At 40.1% G+C, this 20,839-nt stretch overlaps 2 protein-coding genes across 6 annotated transcripts; one reads left to right on the plus strand and one right to left on the minus strand.

Annotated features, from left to right (window-relative positions):
- Positions 1-1,950: 1,950 nt before the first annotated feature.
- On the minus strand, positions 1,951-11,754 carry rragcb (Ras-related GTP binding Cb). Of its 2 annotated transcripts, none has more exons than XM_085396943.1 (7): positions 11,575-11,754; positions 5,056-5,259; positions 4,767-4,966; positions 3,627-3,741; positions 3,396-3,538; positions 3,173-3,318; positions 1,951-3,024 (listed from the first exon to the last, which is right to left on the minus strand). In XM_085396943.1, exons 1-7 carry the CDS (start codon positions 11,752-11,754, stop codon positions 2,867-2,869), a joined length of 1,146 nt encoding a protein of 381 aa, XP_085253069.1. In that variant the 3' UTR covers positions 1,951-2,866. The 2 variants fall into 2 exon arrangements, with proteins under 2 accessions (XP_085253069.1, XP_085253070.1); XM_085396944.1 differs by lacking the exon at positions 11,575-11,754 and adding an exon at positions 9,341-9,621.
- Positions 10,898-20,835, plus strand: ppt1 (palmitoyl-protein thioesterase 1 (ceroid-lipofuscinosis, neuronal 1, infantile)). 4 transcript variants are annotated; one of them, XM_085396946.1, is made up of 10 exons: positions 10,898-11,114; positions 12,855-12,977; positions 14,152-14,261; positions 16,368-16,495; positions 16,679-16,749; positions 17,558-17,660; positions 17,751-17,841; positions 18,845-18,943; positions 19,377-19,448; positions 20,375-20,835. In XM_085396946.1, exons 1-10 carry the CDS (start codon positions 11,099-11,101, stop codon positions 20,495-20,497), a joined length of 936 nt encoding a protein of 311 aa, XP_085253072.1. In that variant the 5' UTR covers positions 10,898-11,098; the 3' UTR covers positions 20,498-20,835. The 4 variants fall into 4 exon arrangements, with proteins under 4 accessions (XP_085253072.1, XP_085253071.1, XP_085253075.1 ...); XM_085396945.1 differs by lacking the exon at positions 10,898-11,114 and adding an exon at positions 11,519-11,658; XM_085396949.1 differs by lacking the exon at positions 10,898-11,114 and adding an exon at positions 11,584-11,723.
- The last annotated feature ends 4 nt before the right edge of the window (positions 20,836-20,839 follow it).

Consider the following 20,839-nt stretch of genomic DNA (forward strand, 5'->3'; position numbering starts at 1 on the left):
GTGACTTTTATTGGATTTAATACCACAGTAAAAGTCAGAGTTGGGGCTTAATCTCAACTCTGGAAGTGATTTTCTCTTACCGAGAAGCTGAGCATCACCCCCACAGCTGTCCTCTCTCTGCACACTTTTCATCCATCAAACACAAATGAGGAGCTGAGATCAGCTTTAAAGCCTGCACACACACACACACACACACACACACACACACACACACACACACACTTTCTCTCTGCGCTATCTTTCACCTTACAGTATTCGGTTTCTTCTGAGTTTTCTCGGTTTGATGCATTTTTTTTAATTTGTGGTTAGAAGCAAACTGCAGGGTCCTGGAATAAAAGACAGAGGAAAATCCTGGACAGCATGATATCATTTTCCCTCTCATTGACCTTCACTTTTCACAGTGGTGAGCAGGAGGTCTGGGGACGATTAGAGGGTTCAGCTGTGGCTCCATCCTGCCATTACCCATTACATCAGGATGTACACAGCATGGTATGATGAAAGCTTTTACTTATTTACTGGACCTGTTGAAAGATTTCTGTGCCTCAGACATTTTGGCTTTTTATCATTCATTTAATTTGAACTGACCGAGCTAAATTAGGATGAAACTCTTAGATGCAAATATGATGCCATCTGCTGTTCAGGCTTCATAGTTACAGCATTTCAGGAGAAGTGACATTAAATTTAAAATAAATTAAGTTAAAAGCCTGGAAAATATACCTGTAAACCTGTCTTCACCTAATATTTCTTAACTTCAAGTCTCTGGAAGCGTAATACTGCCATTTAAATTAAAAACACATGAGAAATAAATTAAATTCGTGTGTTTTTTTTCCCCACCACCTGCTTTGGTATACCAGAGAGGCAACAAGACAAGCCCCCAAGTAGATTTTGCAGGTGGTGTCCACAGACCATTGCTCTCTCCTTGCCGCTCCTGCTTGATTTTTTTTCCTATTTCTGCTGCTACTGGTATCACAACATGGTACCTGTAGTCCAGCTCCTTCATCCACATGTGCCATCATAAGAATAGGACGTCATGTTATAGTGTGACGATGAATTGTTTGTGGTAAAAAAGAGCAATACAGATGTGATGTTTGCTTTGAGAGAGTTGATGGAAAAGTATAACGAAAGTCAGAAAGAGCTGCCCGAGTCTTTGTCGATCTAGGGAAGGCACGTGACAGCGTGCCAAGAGAGGAAATTAGGAGTGGCAGAGAAGTATGTGAGGGTTGTGCAGGATATGCAAAAGGACCGACAGACAGACAGGTTCATGCAGATCGGGTCAGAGTCCCTTCTTGTCTGCAGTGGAGGCCGACAGGCTGACAGATGAGGTCAGGCAGGAGACTCTGCGCATTATGATGTTTAGAGATAACATTTCGATCGGTCGTGAGAGTAGAAAGTAGGTGAAAGAGAGCCTGGAGAGGTGGAGGTATGCTCTGTAGAGAAGTCAGTAGACAGGTGGAAAAGTGAAGCTATGAAGAGCAGAGATAGTGAAGGTAGGGGAGTTTAAACACCTGGAGTCAACCATCCAAAGCAAGAGAGGTGAAGAAGAAAGTGCAGGCTGGGTGGAGACAGCAAGAGTTAAGTGGAAGGCTCACTCAGTGAGGCATGTTAGCACACAGGAGGTGGAAAACTGCAGCTTAGGCTGAGGAGTGTGGAGAGTGCTCAGAGTAGCATGTCAGAGAGGCATGGCTGAGATGATTTGGACATGCATGATGAGGAGGTATAGGAGATACACAGTGAAGGAGGTCATGCAATAGGATGTAGGGATAGAGTGAGATGATCTGTGGTGGCGACATTAAAGGAAGCAGCTGCTAGTAGAGGATTAAACACAAGTGCAGCCCAGTAGCTTATGAGTCTGTTTACATTATAATAATAAAGCTTAAGTTTCCCCATTATAATTAAATGTCTTGTGTGAAGTGGCATCTCTTACACAAAGATAACAGTGACTGAGCAAAGTATGAAAACATATTTTATTAAAGATTTATGTACAGTAATGAAAACACATCTGCATGGCTTCTGAAACATCATTCAGGTCCCACTCAGCGCTCACACAGAAAACCTCAACATCTGCTACAAACAGTTTGGCCTACACACTCATCAAGCTACAAAAGTCCAAAGGTTTGGCAGGCTGTCCGAGTGAAACCATCGTAAGTTAGTCCCAGACTCCATTAAGACCAAAACACCATCACCCTCTCTGTTAATCACCCAAGGCTGCGATGGTGTAACTGGCACAGTTTTGATTGGAGGAGATCCATTACATGTCATTATCAAGGAAACACACAGAAGAATGAACATGGTGCTCCACAGGCACAGGAGTATCCCCCCCCCCTAAACTTAAGGATTACTTAAAGAATTCAAGATTTCACAGCAAAGCGAGGAGGAACAAGGAAGGAGTGTGTGTGCTCCTGCGGGATGTGGAGGAAATACACATTCAGATGGCTTTAGAGCATTTCTACTTAAACTGGGCCACAAGTGTTTCTACGTTCCAGAGTACTGGCCGAGAAGGTAAACACAGTTGACTGAAAATTTGAACATTTCTGCAGGATGGCAGAGAAAAAATACGATTCGTACGCGACAGTATTTCCCGCACTGGGCAGAGCGCATTCTCAATCATGGCCAATGCGTTCTCTCACAGTTTTCCAGAAAATTATTCAGATTCAAAGTAAATCCTCTACATCCTTTGCCCTCGTTCGGCCTCTCCACCAAATTTCGTGACATTCAGCCGAGTAGTTTTTTCACAATCTTGCTGGTACAACAGAAAAACTCTCGCGTTTGATGGAGGAACCACGTATAGATAAGACTCTGTGAAACGTAAGAGTCATCGTTCATCAGCCTCACTGGACTTCATGTAAACCGCAGAGTTACGGCCCCTCTAAACATCACTTCCATTCAGAGAAGCATATTTAAGGCTTGGTTGGCTGTTGCTGGACGAGCTCGCTGGTCTCCAGGCGGCACCGTCGTTCGAACTGCCGACTTCAAACACTTCGTGAATGGCTTTTCGGAAACAGTGAAAATTGTACTCTATCAAACCTGCAAAGAAAATTAGTGAGCATGTTTACAATTGTGTATAGTGTTTGTGTGTTTATTATGTGAATTTCTTCAGGTTTTTACACATTTACGTAGAAAGATTTTCCTGATAAAGCCAACACTAGCAATTACAAAAAATAAAAGTACACACCTTTCCTCTCAAAGCTCTCCTCTCTGAGGATGCAGACGAGCGCGAGGAACTTCGTGACCTCTTTCAAATAAAGCACTGTGGTGTTATTGAGCTTGATGATCGCCAAAGACTCTTCATCATAGGCAGAGCCGCTGCCGTCCTCCAGCCTGGCAGGCAAAGACAAAAGCACCTCTAAACGCTGCTCTTCGCCAAAGCTCAAAACAAATCTGATAGCTTTTCTCACCCGTAAATGCTGGAGATGTCGAGGACCACGTCGATCATGTCGCAGCAGAGTTCGTAGGACTGCATGTCCACGGGGGCGCTGTCTGTGGCTATGTAAATCTTGCTACTGACATCGAATAGGAAGGCCTTTTCAATCCCGGAGTGCTGCAAAGCAGGAGGGATGTTTATTATACGAAAAAGAAAATACAATGAGGCTTCTTATTGTGGTTCAAATAACATAAATGAAACATACAGATATGAAAATGTTCAAAAGGTTCTCCAGTGTTGGCAACTGAGGAATAAGCTTCTGGACGACTTTACTGAAGGCCTCGAATATGGAGTGGTCGTAGATGCTGGTCAGGTAGAAGCTGAGGACACAAAATAAAGACGACGAGACAGTTACCAAAACTGAGATAGAAGCTTTAATTTTAGCTTCTGAGCACGTCTGCTTTCCAAGGGTGTCTTAAAACCTTTGAGGCCTAATTATCACCACAGATGACTGTAACTCTAACTCTAAGCATCAGAATATATAACATCTGTTCTTTTTAAAATGTTCTCCCAGGACTGGGCAATCAGGTTACAAAAGAACTATTTAGAAAGAAAGGACTAGGGTCAGGTTTGAGATGAGGGTCAGGTTTGGTAGACCTCACAGTTAAAAGATTGGCTGTGCTGTACTTTCAACAACAGAGAATCCCAAAATTGAAAACTGAATACCTACCCCTAAAATAGTTGAATATTTGCACGATGGCTCTGACTAATAACTTGAGAAATCTCAAATACTGTATCTGTATTTGTACTTGTCCAATCTTAAATGTTCACTCTATTGAAAATACAACAGAAAGTGATTCATTTAGTTGAAAATTTTATTTAAACAACAACAACAACAACAACAACAACAACAACAAACAGAAAACAGAAACATGATCACCAGCTTTTGGCCATAAACAGCTAATGCTACCCAGTCATATGTAAAGTGTTACAGCCAATGTGTGACCGACCTGTCACTGGGACACAAACTTTAATAAAATACAAAAGCAGTAAATTTAGGTCAGAGTAGTGAATAATATTACAAACTAACCACCTCCTGTTACCAGTTTTAATTCATTTTTTTATATAAATAAACACATTTATATAAACATGTAACTGTTCATACATGTGAGCACTTTAAAACTGAATTTCTGTTATTACTTCAGCCCACCTGCAGTACCTTTTACAATCCACCAGGGGGACCCACACTTTAGGAATGACTGTGTTAGGGGACTAACTGGACAGTCTATCACTGAATGGGATCAGTCTTAGCTGTCTGACTTACTAGTATGAATGCTAAACTACACCTTAACCATGACAAGAAGCTCTGTAGTATTTCACCTGTGTAGACACGTCAGACTCTCACCTGAGGTGAACCTTCTCCAGGCTGGCATCTGTCAGGTCATCGTTGGCCCTCTGGTGAATATCTCTCTGCGTTTCGATTTTGTGGTCGTCTGACAGACCGTCTACTTTGTGGATGAACACCTCAAAGTTGATGTCTGGATTCACTTTGTAGGCTCTGGATACAGTTAGATGTAACCGGCTGAGAGCCTCCATGTAGTCATCCTGGTAACAGAAGACAGGATGTGCTGATTTAGTTAACACATGATTTAATTCACCACCCAAAGCACCAAGTCACACTTAAGTCACCGTACCTGAGCGTCGATGACAAAGATCAAAGCACCAGCTCCCTTGAAGATCATCTCACTGTCAAATGTGGGGTCGAAGAAATCCACCTGGCCGGGGAAGTCCCAGATCTGGAAGTTGACAAAGGAACTGCCGGAGATGTCATCTTTGTAGATTTTGTTGGTGCTTTCGAGGAATAAAGTCTCGTTGGGTGACATCTTGTGGAAAACAACCTGAGTAGTGATGCACAAAGATTACAGTTACTCTCAGAAATTTAAACATCACCAATTTGCTACATTCAGATGAACAGATTCAACTTTTTGGGAAACGACAAGTAATGCACTCAACCACCATGAACTGTACGCACACTCACCACACAGCTGAAGAAAAAGCATGCTGAAGCGCGTTTGAAGTTTGCTGAACAACGTTTAGACAAGCCTATGAAATACTGGGAGAATATAGTCCGCTCAGATGAGAGGCAAACTGAACTCTCTGGATGCCATAATACACACCATGTTTGTCAAACGCCACTGCATATCACCCCAAATACACCATATCAACAGTAAAGTTTGGTGGTGGAAACACCATGGTGTTCTGGCATGCTTCATATAATCAAAGTTGGAAAAATGTACTGAGACATTCTTGATAAAAAAGAAACAAGGGTGGACGTTTCAGCAAGGCGATGATCCCAAACACACAGCAAGGAAACTCTCAGGTGGTTTCAGAGAAAGAAAATAAAGCTGCTAGAATGGCCCAGCCTAACACCTGACCTGAATCCAAGTGAAAATCTATGGAAAGAACTAAAGGTCAGAGGTCATAGAAGGGGCCCACGGGATTTGAAGACTGTTTGCTCAGGCGTGATTCTGGCTCATTCATGTGACTGGTTTCTCCACACAGGAGGCGCCTAAACTGTCACAGATAAAGGCTTTTGTACTGTTAAAGACTAGTAGTTAAACATATGCCATTTTATGACCAGTAGTCAATGTAGTAAATTAGCTTAACAGCTGCAGGCCATATATTATCCTTTAGATCTAATGGTGTGCTATGTATGTAGTTTAGTCTCTATTATACTCTTGAATAAAAGAAACATAATCATTTGTAGTTCATTAGATAAATGTGCATCACTCTGTATCCTTGATCTGCTGGGAATGTGTTACACTGTTTTCTTGACATGCTTAATTGTTGAATCATGAAGAGAAGGTTGTAAGCAGGAGACTCTGTGTCTAAAGACAGGGGAGATAGATAGACCACATTCCACACCCCCACCTTACAGAAAGCAGAGAAACAACTGCCGAGGTCATAACTTAGGCGCTGTAACAGAGAAAAAATGTGATGTTTTGGCTTTTACGACTAGCTGGGGGCCACTAGAGACTATAAAAAGCTGAGCAACCAGTCACCATTTTGAGACATGTGCCTGACCCTCTGGTAGCATCTCTCCCGTCCGGACGTTGTAATGCTCTTATTGTTGAATTGTATGGAAATAAATGATTGTTGATTGAGCATTTATACACCGAGTATTGTCCTTCCTTCAGCCCAAAGATTCAAAGAATTGGGAGAATTCAACAGTACGAAACACTAAATCATTTTCAGTAAGCGTGTTCAATAATCTTTTCTGGGGTCATTTCTCATTATTACACATAATTGATGAACATCTATGGTTTCATGTCTTTACATGTCTGAATTGGATGGGTTGTTACTGACATAATGGCATTTAGAAATATCTATATATTTAGAAAATTGATGATGTGTTCAATACTTGTTTTATTCGCTGTAAATATATATATATATATATATATATATATATATATATATATATATATATATATATATATATATATATATATATATATATATATATATATATATATATATATATATATATATATATATATATATATATATATCATATTGAAACAAACTCCCACATTTCGACTGGCTTTAGTTCTCAGAAGTCACAAACTTTTCTAACATGTCGTCCGCTAAATCCTGGGTGAAAAACTCCAAGTCACCACAAAGTCACATGCTATGCTGATTTTTGAGGCCTGTGATGAAATCTTTCACAAATAAACGGAAATGCAGCAACAACAAAGACTGAAACTTTTAATGACTGTGAAACTGGAGGAAGATGGAGTTCAGAGAAAGGTTAAAGTGGGAAGAATGACGTGGAACAGCATTCCAACATCCTGAATTATCAGTTATCAACATCCTTATTATGAGTGGTCAGCACTGACCCCTCACAGCAATAAAGTTGTTGGTTGGAACCCCAGCTCGGGCCTTTCTGTGTCGAGTTTGCCTGTTTGGACTTATAACAGATATATGTATCTATGGTTAAAATGTGACTTGTAGTCTAAAGCACTTTGAGTGGTCACTAATACTGGAAAAGCGCTATAATAATAATACAAATCCATTACATAATGGATTCTGTTAGACTGATCCAGAGCAGGCTGTGTTGTTCTTGATCAAAGGCAACAAGGCTCAGCTGATTATGCTCTTTACTTTCATGAGTTAAAGGCTCCCTTTTTTGTTGCAGCTTTACACTGCCTAGAGATCAGAAAGAAGCTGAAATACTTAAAACATTAAACTTCTGCATATGTCTTGTTGAATTGAGTTGACTAAATCCATAACAAATGAAGCTGACAATCAAAATTTTCATGTGACTTATTAAGAGTCATTTCTCACCACTACCCTGGATCTAAAGGTTTATCCACCTCTCAAAGCTAACTTTGGGGTCGCCACCGTGGATCATCGGCCTCCATCTCAGCCTATCCCTAACCTTCTCGTCTGTCACACCAACGCGTCCTCCTCCACTACATCCATGAAGCTTTCCTCCTGCCTGGCAGCTCCACCTTCAACACCCTTTTCCAGCCCTCCTCTGCACATGCCTGCCACTCTAAATCATACAGCATTGCAGGTCTCATTCTCCATCTTTTAAATCACAGGTGTCGAACTCCGGGCCTCGAGGGCCGGTATCCTGCAGGTTTTAGATGTGTCCTTGATCCAGCACAGCTGATTTAAATGGCTAAATTACCTCCTCAACATGTCTTGAAGCTCTCCAGAAGCCTGGTAATGAACTAATCATTTCATTCAGGTGTGTTGACCCACGGTTAGGGCTGCTCGATTATGGCAAAAATGATAATCACGATTATTTTCACTGAAATTGAGATCACGATTATTTGACGATATTTATTTAACCCTTTAAGACCTACTATAGAACCAAGTCCACCAGAGCTTATATTATTTTTTTACATGCTGTAGTGCCATTTGTGGGAGCATTTCAAGTTGCTATACATCAATACAACTGTTATAGCCCATATTTTAATAATATGTATGCATTAAGTCCATAGTAATTACATAAATTGCAAAAAAGTGCAATAAACTACAAAAAAAATTGAAAATTGCTTTTGTTTTGTTTACATATATTTCTACTTGGAGAAATTTAAGAGGTTTATCCCTCAAAACTTTAAATACAATAAAGTTGCAAAAAATAGTTTCCCACCACAGGAAATTTATTTTGAGTGTCTTCATAGTTTTATTTTGGAGATACAGCAATTTTTATATACTGCAGGAAAAACAAAAAACAATCCTATGATGCAAATTTGCAAAGAAAACAGCAGGTGCATCATTTCACTGTGGGAAGTGTTACGAACAGCTGATAGGAACGGCAAAGCGTGTTTCTGGAATATTATGTTTTTGTTCCTGCAAGCGCTTTTTATGCAATTTTTGCAAAGCTATATGTGGAACGAAATCGTGACCGAGGACAAGCTGATGGCATCAGATGTAAGTACAACTCCTCCGGTTTCATATGCAAAACAAATTATTGCGCTAGCTTACATGGTTCAGGTTCTACAGGGATTTAACAATAGTTACACAAAACGGAGCGTGCAGCTCTGACCGGCTTTAAAGGGTTAACAATGACTTTAAAAAATAATATAAAATAGTGTGCAACACTACTGAAGTTTTTTTTTTAACTCTCTTTTCAACCAACGGCAGTCACTCTCCAAATAACTTCTGCTTAGCTTTCCGAGCTTCCCTCGGGTCCTCTTAATCAGCGGTCTCCAACCTTTTTTGCGCCACGGACGGTTTATGCCCGACAATATTTTCACGGACCGGTGTTCCAGATCTACTGGCGTTTAGATCAACTGGCGTTGGTCGAACAGATGTGTGTCAGTCTTGCGTTTCAGGAGCTGCTACCGACAAACCAGCAAAAAAAACGCTAAATGTGTCACCTGTGACATTTGTGAGGTTGTCTCAAACACACTCCGTCAGTCTTGATGCTGTTGAACAACAAAATGCTTAAAAATGTGGCGAGTTCACCTGGTGATATCCTCATGCGCGACGCGATCGCGAAAACAGCAAACAAGTAACACCACGCCGTTGTTGTTCACAGGACACAAAGAGTAAACGATCGGGAGACTCTTGTCGTCGTTATCGTTCCCCTCGCACGGTTTATTTCTCCGAATTCAGCGTTTTTGCTTCACAACTACAGCGTGCTGTTTACTTTGTGCACTAACATGGAGTCGAGTCAACCAGCGCCACCTCTGGCCAAGTGCCACAGCCTACAGCCAGATCAACCTGTGACACACATCTGCACCACGTTTGAATTCGTGTCATGCACATTTGTACCTTTCAATTGTGTCTGTTTGTGCGTCATGCAAATAAACCTTTGAAAAGAATGAAATGATATCATATATTTATTATCAGCCTACATTTGTACAAAATTCCAAATTATATACACAAAGTCATAGAAATCACCACTCCAATTGGTCATCATGATTTTGATATTCTCTTTTTCCATAACAATGAAATACGCCTTGGACAAATATGACACATCAATATTTCATTAGTGTTGTAACATCACATGTCGCTAGCATAGTCTGTCTGTGTCTTTACCCTGAAAATGAATATTTCCAGCCAATATAGGCAATTCATCAACATGGCTGGAGTTATATACAGTCTGTATAAGTGTGGTTAATCTAATGAACATTTGTAAGGAGACGGCAGTTACTGTGAATTCACAGCAGTTACACAGTGATTAGTAATAAACAGCCAGTGAGAGTGAGTGGATATGACTGTTCCCACCACTAACACATGACCATAGCCCACTACTAGATTAACTTGTGACACATCTGCACCTGCTGCTATGATCACAGTGAGTAGAGGCTGAGTGGCTGCACTTACCCCTGGTACATCCAAATCTGCCCACAAACATGTTGAAAGATGCAATGCCAGCAATGTGGATTGTCAACACTAAAAACAATCAGTAAGCAAAGACAACAGGGATCACTTTTTTCTGTTTATTTAGCACCCACAACATTTGTAGTCGCCTTCTGCACAAGGGAAGTCCACACACACCGTGTGGTACCACTTTCCACAGAAGGTGCAATCTGCAAGATTGAATGAGATTGTCAGAGTCATTGTCTGGCTGTTTATTACTAATCACCTGCTGTACATTCACAGTAACTGCCATCTCCTTATAAATGTTTATTAGATTGACCACACTTATGCAGACTGTATATCACAACCAACTCTAACATGTTTGTTTGCAGAGGGCAGACACAGACAGACTATGCTAACGACATGTGATGTTACAACACTGGTGAAATATTAGTGTGTTCACGACATTTTTCGTATGGGCAAAAGTATTGATATCAGGATGGTGATTCTTATGTGTATGTCATTTGGCATTTTGTACAAATGTAGGCTGATAATAAATATATGATATCATTTCATTCATTTCAAAGGTTTGTTTGCATGACGCACAAACAGACACAATTGAAAGGTACAAATGTGCATGACACGAATTCAAACGTGGTGCAGATGTGTGTCACAGGTTGATCTGGCTGTAGGCTGTGGCACTTGGCCAGAGGTGGCGCTGGTTGACTCGACTCCATGTTAGTGCACAAAGTAAACAGCACGCTGTAGTTGTGAAGCAAAAACGCTGAATTCGGAGGAATAAACCGTGCGAGGGGAACGATAACGACGACAAGAGTCTCCCGATCGTTTACTCTTGCTGTCCCGTGAACAACAACGGCGTGGTGTTACTTGTTTGCTGTTTTCGCGATCGCGTCGCGCATGAGGATATCACCAGGTGAACTCGCCACATTTTTAAACATTTTGTTGTTCAACAGCATCAAGACTGACGGAGTGTGTTTGAGATAACCTCACAAGTGTCACAGGTGACACATTTGGCGTTTTTTTGCTGGTTTGTCGGTAGGAGCTACTGAAACGCAAGACTGCCACACATCTGTTCGACCAACGCCAGTTGATCTAAACGCCAGTAGATCTGGAACACCGGCCTTTAAGGTGTCGCGGATAAATGAGGGAGGGGCTAATACTCGGCTCAGTCATTTTTAATGATCGTTGAAAGCCCAGATCGTAATCGTGATTAAAATTCGATTAATTGAGCAGCCCTACCCACGGTGATATCTCCTTTAGGTGTACATGTAACCAAACTGTTTCCTTTGTTCGCTTTTTGTTTACTATGAACTCAGAATGTTCTTGTCCTGTGGTGATCTGGATGGTGTTCGGGGACAGATAAATGACCATACCTTCTGTATAGAGGACTTGCCGCTGCGCCGCAGCCCCATCAGCAGGATCCTGGGTTTATCAGCTGATGTCGGGCTCTCCTCAAGGTCTGACACTTCCACTCCATAACCAAAACTTTTGGGGAACGACCCCACGACGCCGTAGCTCCCCGGTAATGTCGTATCCTCGTACTGAATATTCATCCTGTCCTTTATTATCTCACTTGCTCGTTCTTCTTCAATTCCGCCTCAAGCCTCCAGAAAACTCGCTGAATAATCCGAGCAGGAATGCTGTTGTCCAGGAATTTCACAACGAGCTAGCATGGCAAGCTAAGCGTTAGCAGGTAGCTGGAGTGCGGTATTTAGGTCTCAAAATAAGAGGCCAGATGTTAGAGTATCCATGTGAAGCTTGCTACACAAGTGGACATAATCTTCAGCAATCCTAATACAGGCGTAAAGTTGGTTAAATCAAACTAAATGGATAAGAAATGACAAAAAAAGGCTAACTTTAACGTAACTTGGAGATTCCGCCCCCTTTAGCTTTTAACCCCTCCCCTTTCACGTGATTGGTTACACGCTCCAAACATTATCATGTGACAAGCAGTCCAACAGACAAACAGTAAGGATACGGAAGCGGTGAGTAGTGTTTTGGGGGAATTTTGGACATCTTTTATTTAATTTAATCTAACTATATTTACATACATATTTTAAAGAATACGTTGCGTAGATTTAAACCTTTGGTACAGCACCAATGCGCTACTGCATATTCCAAAATGTACGTAATAAGTATGCGTTTGATGTAAATCATGTGCTCTTTCGTTTGTAGTTAGCTTGTTCGAAGTGACATGAGGATAATTCATAGACGCACTTATAGTGAGCTGAGTTTCTAATACAGATATAAATATACCCGGGATGACCAGCTCTAATAAACTGGAAGCTCTGGGGATACTAGGAAGCACAGGGATGATTTCCTGTCGAACATTTTATTGTACTTTCCCATTTATTTGATATTCATTCACATGCAAGGACCACTGACTGTATACAAACATACAGCAGATATCTTTTGACAAACATGGACCAGTGCAATTAGCAACCATGACATACAGGGGTTTAGAAAAAAGGTTAAATGACAAAGGGGATTTGTAATAAATAAAAGCATACAGCATTTAACTGAATAACAGCAAATATTGCTTATATAGAGATAGCATTAATAAATTCATATTGCCGAGAGATTCCAGGGGTCTGTTATTTCTTGGATGTTGATAAAATAGGAAAAACTAGTTCATTTTGTTTCCATGTGTCAGGACTCAGAATGGCAGCTGTCCTTTTGTGTTTTCTCCTGGCTGCGCCAGTGCTGCTTGTTACCTCCAGCCCAATTCATGACTCCGACAATGGGACTGTACCACTAGTGCTCTGGCATGGGATGGGTAAGTGACTCTGTTCTCTGTTACTGTAGGGATATATTGGAAAAAATCTTAAAAATGGCACCTTTATAGTCTTCACAGAAAAAAAAATTAAGCATAAGCCACCTTTCTGAAACCACACTACAAACCAGTATTCATAATAACCATAAAAACACAGTACACCAGCTTATGAGCTGATGCAGAGTGTTTTAAGTTCCAGAGACATATATAAGGGGTTGCTGACTGTTAAAGGTCTGATATGTAGAGGCCCATGCAATTGTGTCATTTGTTTTCTAATTCAGTTTTTCAATTCAAGTACTGCAAGTTGTTTAATCAAAACTATGAACGAAAATTAATTTTATTGTGGACAAAATCACAACCAGATTGATTTATGAAACCATGAAACATCCGGTGTTCCTCTTTTATTTTGGCTTAAGAAGCTTTAAGATTGAAAAAACTCACCCAACTGTACATAGTTTCTCTATTATGTTTAAACTGAGATGCACATTTAATCTTCAGCTCATTTTTCCACAATATGTAAATAGAACTGAATAATTTGCATGTTTTTATGTAAACCTGCCATGAAAAGGATCTTTAAAATCTCATGTGTGGTAATTAATCCTGTTTTTTGGTTTGTTTGTTTGTTTGTTTTAAAAGATGCATCCACAGATGTGTAGTTATTGGGATTGTGTTGTGTTTTACACAAAATAATCTAGAATAGTACAAAAAAAGGTTAACTGTGATGCCTTTGCCCCCACTGTTCAGTACACATTTGAATAACTTACCTTGGTAACATGTGATTCATCGATTCACGTCACTTCCTGCTGACGAAAGTGAAAGCCACATGTTTACAGCAACACTGCAGTGAGATAAAAACCTGAGCTGTAATGTGAGAGATGAGGATTGTGCTTAAAACTGATAGGCTGCTCATTAAATCCTATACTAGATGGAGAAATCCCACCTGAGGAAGTGAAAAGAAAAACACTTTCTCTTCTTCCTCAGGCAAAAAAAGACACTACCTCTAACTCAGAGTGCAGAAGATTTTAGAGCTTAAACCAAAGAAGACTGTGCTCTGCACTGAGCCTCTACCTGATTTATATGTATTTAAAATAAGCCATAAAAATACTGTGGATATGCCTGATTCCCTTCAATAAAGTTGGACGATAAGGCTTGTGTTTATTTGTATTTTCTTCATCAGGTGACTCGTGTTGCAACCCTTTGAGCATGGGCTATATAAAGAAAATGATTGAGCAGGAGATCCCAGGAGTTTACGTGTTCTCAGTGATGATTGGGAAAAACATAGTGGAGGTAACCTCACGCTGTAAAGACATTTATGAAAGTGAAAATATTTTCTGTGAATAAAATGGTCTTTGCATTAGTCACATGGTAATGTTAGAACAGTTCAAGGAATTTTCAGGTATGAATTTGTATTTTTGGGCTCTACGTTTGCGCTGTTCAAAATAATCCTTATTTTTACCTCGATGCATCTCTTTGAAATAAGATAGTTTAGCTCCTCCCTATATAAGGACAACTTTCTTCTGATTGGCTGCCCCTCATAAACAGAAGGTTTCTGGACAGAGATGACCGTATTACAGAGTCACGAAGAGAAACAATGAAATATCTGATTTCATTGTTGGAAGCTTTAATTTAATATGAGCATGCAACCCAAAAACACCCCATGAAGTTTTCTCCTGTGAATCATCAGGAAACAGACGAAATACCGATCGTTGCTTTTTTAATTCTACATCATAAACATTAAATTTTGCAGCTTTGTGCCTGAAAAAATGATATTTCTCATTATATTAATGCTCAGAGCTCATTAAAGAATATTTCTTTTTGATTTAAAAAAAACAACAAACAATAACTTAGCTTTAGATTGTGGCAGTGGTAGAGAGATTTTAACAGAGCTTGAATGTGTTTTCTGTTTTTCTGCTCTGTACTTAAGAAGTTATGAAGACTCACACTTTTTTGAAAAGTGCAATTTTTAAAAAGCAAAATTTTCCCCTCATCTCTGTAATTAGTGGAATATTAATAGTATGAAAGTAAAAATTTAAATGGCATTAAAGGTAGAGTGTGTGAAATCTCACCACTAGATTTAATAGATTGCAGACTGTAGAATTCAGCTTTCTTAACCTTTCTTAACCTTCCCTATTAAAGTGCATGATTCACAGTGACTGCAGGCTGTTAGTCTTTACTTTACCTTAGAAATATACTGGATGTCCATATGTATTTACGATTTACTATTGGATGATTCTGTAAAAATTAGTAAAAGGAGTCCGAAACGAGTCAGTGAAGCCCACTTCTGTCCACTGACAGCGATACCGAGATGAGTTGTTGAGGATATGCTGAACTTTTCTGTCAGTAAGTGCTGCTGTTTTTGCTGCTATTAGCTGCTGTTAGCCTTTGTTAAGTGCTGTTACCTGGCATTTGCTGCCATTAGCTGGCATTAGTTAAACTCTTTGAAATGTATCTAATGTTTTTATTGTGTCAGACACTCGTATGATGTGACAATGTCAAGTTTTTTTTATCAGAGGGAAAATGCGATAACTTTAAAAAAACAATTACATTTTTTAAGGACACTCTAGCTTAACGTTAGCTGGCGTAACGTTAGCTTAAAACCAGCTCTTGTTGTTTAGCTGGCTCATTTGTCCAGCAATGGGAGGGTTACATGTTTAATCTGGTGACGATAAGTAATTGTGAAATATTGGCGGATGTTCATCTCGCCCTCTGTATTATATGTCAGTCTCTACAAGGTGAGGCAACACGGCAGCTTCCACAAACAAGCGCCCACTCCTGTGTATTTTTGATATTCATTCTAAATGAATGATAATGGATTATTATTATTATTATTTATTTATTTATTTATTTATTTATTTTTTATTTTTTATTTTTTATTTTTTTAAATTAAAAAACTTCAAAAGATTACATACTTCCTGTACCTTTTTAAGACGCTGAAGCTGTTGTACAGACTGGACGCATAGATAAAACTTCCTGTAATGCTATTTCGCAGCTAAAAAAAATCGCTGTCATCCTATTAAGACGTAGCATTGCTTCACTACCTTCAGAAGATGACTCACGGCCACTCGTCTTCTCACAGAAACACACAGTAAAAGTGAATATGACATGTTTAATAAAGAACGCCTTTTTTTTTCTTTCTTTAACAGTCCCACAGCAGCTTTCCACATGTGTGATGGCTCCTATTCTGTGGTATTTGCAGTAGTAGTGACATAAGTTACATCAGAAAAATGGCTCCTTTGCAGCTTCACTGTGTGACTCCTCTGTGTTAATATTTATACCAAACCTGCACGGGTACGGCTTTGATCCGTGGTGACGCCGTAACGTTATCTCTCTGCTCATTTTCTTCTTTTAATCTGTCACTTGTGATTTGAACTTTTCATGTTTTTCCTCCTGCAGGACACAGAAAATGGGTTTTTCTCAGATGTGAATGAGCAGGTGTCCATGGTGTGCAATCAGCTGGCTCTGGACCCCAAGTTGAAGGGAGGATACAATGCGATGGGCTTCTCCCAGGGGGCGCAATTTCTGTATGTAACTCCTGTTCTGGACTCTGGTTTTCTTACTTGTTATGCAAGAGAAATTGGAAGCTTTGTGCGTTTGAAAAAAAACCAACTCTCGGGCCTCGGCATGTTTCCCGCTCGTAGTTTTTGTCTCCTGACTGAAATGAGGAAGCTCGCTCTGACTCTTTGACCCGGTTCCTCTGTTCGCAGGAGGGCTGTGGCTCAGCGCTGTGCCTCTCCACCAATGAAAAACCTGATCTCTGTTGGCGGTCAGCACCAAGGTGATACTATAATGATAACTTTAGCTCACTTCCCTGTGAGCAGAGCTGACCAGATATATTCTGATGTAAAAGTAGTGTTTAGGGTTTTTTTTTTTTTTTTTTTTTTTTTTTTTTTACCCTTCAGCCAAAAAAGGCTGAGGTTTTGCCATCACCCTGCCAAGCGGGCTGGCGCCGTGAACATGATAACTAGAGAACAGGTTGACGTAGGATTTTCAAATTGATACCACAGGTGTATCAGCTTTAAATCTCAGTGACCCTAATATAAATGTCAAGGTCGGACATCAACTAACGAAGGAACTTACCTACTATGTTCAAACTTATTCGATAAGTGCATCTACCAGGAGGCTGAAGGGCCTCGCTTTCAGAGCTGAACTCAGTAGTTGCAAAGAAAGTTAAACTGAAAACAAAACTAAAAGCTCTTTTATGATGTAGTTAACTTGTAAAATAAAACTCAGTCTATTGTCATTAAATCAGCTGCACATAAAAGTTTAACCTGACTCTGTAGGTCCTTCTCTTTGACGTCAGACTTGTTATTCTGTTCTGCTCTATTTACACATCACAGGTGATCTTTGAAAACAGAACTCCTCTCCTCAAATTAAACACATTCAAGCCTCTATGTAAAGATGTAAACAGCTCAGTCTCCCACTGGAGACTTATTAAGAGCCTCAAGTGCTCTGTGAGCCAGACCAGGGAGCTATGGGAGTGAATGGTCCAGGTTATTTCCTGACAGTTTTCTATGCTGCCTACTAATTCCTGACAGCTTCCAAACAAGCTGGCACCTAACCCCGTGTGTTTTTCGAATCCTCAGGTGTGTACGGGCTGCCCAGGTGTCCTGGGGAGAGCTCTAAAATCTGTGACATGATTCGTGAAGCTCTGAATAAGGAAGCTTACTTGGGCTGGTTTCAAAAGCAGTAAGTTTTCCGTCTTGCATCAGCCTGTTGTTCCTGTTAAGTCATGTCAAGCATCTTGTGACGAATCGTTTCTGTGTTTGTGGTTATCAGCCTGGTGCAGGCCCAGTACTGGCATGACCCTTTGAACGATGATCTCTACAAGAAGTACAGCCGCTTCCTGGCCGACATCAATCAAGAGCGGGTCGGTAGAGCCAGAACAGCCCTGTAGTCAGTACAACGAGGTCGCAGAAGTGTAAACAGTGACTGTGTTAGGAAAACAAAAGGGAGATTGTGGGTTTTTTTTCAGCATTTCGGTGTTTATCGGCAGCTGGAGGACTGAATCTACTCTGTCTCTGCCATCTGCTGACGGAGACAAAGAGATGCAGCTATGAATAACTATAGAAGTGGACTTTGGTGCCTAAGGAGTTTAGTTAATCGTTAATAAATGATTTATTGTCGTCTCAAAGATGAGTTATAACCATGCAATGTTCTCGGTGTACAACACACCTTTATACACGTTTAGATTTCTTTATTCTCCATTAAAACTATAAACAAGTGAAAAAACAGAAGGCAACACAGAAGGAAGATGGCTGCTGCTACTGTATAAGATACTTAAGTCCAGTGAAAGGTATTAATTAAAAGACAATGAGATTACACCCTATTAGTGCTTAACAGTCTGCTCCAGGGTCAACATTTCCAGAAAGAAGAAAGTCTGTGTCGTGCCATCAAACTGAAGTTTGCCCACTGACGTAAACTGCTGTTTAGATCGAGAGCTTAACCTTTCATTAATAGACAGGATCGGATTAGACTGTGTGGCTACAAACTGACCTGCAGGGTTATCTCTGCCGATCCATAAATCAATCAACTTCTGAATAATCGCTTAATAAAAACCAGTCAAAGAGCTATTTCACAATTTGGTTCTCTTCATACTGAGCTACGACGCAGAAGAGAATGATTTGTTCACATTAATTATGTCCTTTAAACTCTTTAAGGGTTCTTTATTAGAGCAGGGTGCTAATTCATTTTAAAGAAGAAGCCTGGGATTGTTTGAGGTAGAGAAAGCCACACAAGACACATGGAGACATTTAATTGTATTTATATAATTCCTGAATCTGATTTTTTTTTTTTTTTTTTTTTAACTCTTCGTGCACATCTGCAAAGTTCTTTTTCTGTTTGTTGAAAAATTTTTTTGTTTTCTACTAAAGGCGGTGAACGAGACTTACAAGAAGAATCTTCAGCAGCTAGAGAAGTTCGTCATGGTCAAGTTCCTGCAGGACTCTGTGGTGGATCCTGTCGATACTGAGGTACCAAACATAATGCACGTAGTTATTTTAAAAATGAACAGAACTAAAAACACAATGTGAAGAAAAAACTTCAGCGACTTCTTATTGAAAGTGTCTGTGTAATGTGTTGAAGAGATGTAAGTTTAAGTTGAATGAACTGGAGCCAGCCTGTACATTCATGTAATACCAGTTTACACCACAAGATGGTGCAGTGAGTCAGTGCAACCTTTATTTTACCATTAAGTACAATACCAGTGGTCTGGTGAAACACCTTGTAAGGAAAGAGCAGTAGCACTTAACTGAAATCATCCCAGCATACACACTGGTAAAATTCTGTCCCCTGATGGCCAAAGTTTTAGCAAAATTCTGCACAAGTCAGTTTCAAAAAATACTTTTATTAAAAAAAGGTGCTGATTAAAGACCAGTCACAGTCTTGTCCCGATTCTTCTCGCAGTGGTTCGGCTTCCTGAAAACTGGCCAAGCCAAAGAGACCGAGACTCTACAGGAGAGCGTTCTCTACAAGGAGGTAATCACTGCAGGTCCTCTGATGAGGGAAGAGAGCTGACGGTGTGAGCAGTACACACTTTATTATCCAGTGTTTCCTGTGAATGTGAAGGCTAAGCAGTCACAAGAAGGTGGTAATCAGATTTATTTGTCAAAACGTAGTCTCAGTCTGTATCTGAGTATATTTATTTGTTTGCTGGTGTGCAGCATCTGCCAATGAGACACACGGAAGATATGTGTGCATTTCCAACAATATAGACTTTTTTTTTTTCTTTTTCTTTTTTTTTTAAAGGAGCAACTTTATTCCTTAATTATTTTTTTTTTTCCCTCGTTGGTTGCAATTTTACACTTTTATTGTTCTGTAGGCATTAATGTGAGAATCCAGAACAGGACATATTTATACTGCAAGTCTGCGCACAGACTAACCCTGTTTTTATTCATTATTTGGTATCAGACTGTTTGTCAAGTCAATTTATTTATGACTCGTAGAAACTCAACAGATAGTGACTAAAATGCTGCAAAATTACAATTAACTCAAGAACAACAACTAAAGCTAAATGTTTTTTATGAACGTACTTATAGCTAGATTATGGACCTTGGGTTGACTTATCGAGTTGAGGCGAGCACTGAGCCTAACTGGGTTTGGTGAACTTGGTTTGTAGTACACGGAAGGCCTGGAGCAGGTTAGCTGCAGCACAAGTTACCATGGCAATGGAAAAGAACCACCTTTGTAACACTTAGGATTACCTTGATAAGTATAGATCTCTGCTTTTATTTCGCCTTTCCAAAAATTCAGAAGCTATTCTTTTTTTTTTTTGCCTTAACCACCTTACGATGGTTCTGCATGTAGTAGGACATATCTTAGTTCGGTTTTCCATCAGCAAATGTTTATTAATCAAACTTTGTTGCACATGCCGGTTGTAAAACAGACCCCGTGTGTGTGTGTAGGATCGTTTGGGTCTGGCGGCGATGGACAAAGCAGGGAAGCTGGTTTTTCTGGCCACCGAAGGCGACCACCTCCAGTTCAAAGAAGAGTGGTTCAAAGCCAACCTGCTGCCTTATTTACACTAAAGCAGCTCCATACTGATAGTCTCAGATTGCTGTAGCTGCAGTTGAAATCAAGAGCAATATAACGCCAGTTTAACAGGACGCTCAAGCTTAGCAGAAAGCATCATTTACTCTTTTTGCACTGATCATTTCCAGCGTGTTGGCTTTTAATCTGTGTCTTGTGATGCCATCATAATTTTAGCAGTCACAGGTGCAGTTTACTGATGAGGTCAAACACTATTCATCATTGTTGGCAGGTTTTACGGGGGGGGGGGGCGGTTTAAGCCACTTTCGTTTTGCCTCATTTGGATCTTTTAACTGTGAAATAATGCTTCTGTACAAATAAAACATCAAAATAAAGACACC

This window comes from Rhamphochromis longiceps, linkage group LG22, assembly GCF_057381845.1.
Source record: "Rhamphochromis longiceps isolate RC_006_pf linkage group LG22, R_longiceps_female_GT1.1, whole genome shotgun sequence".
NCBI classification, from domain to species: domain Eukaryota; kingdom Metazoa; phylum Chordata; class Actinopteri; order Cichliformes; family Cichlidae; genus Rhamphochromis; species Rhamphochromis longiceps.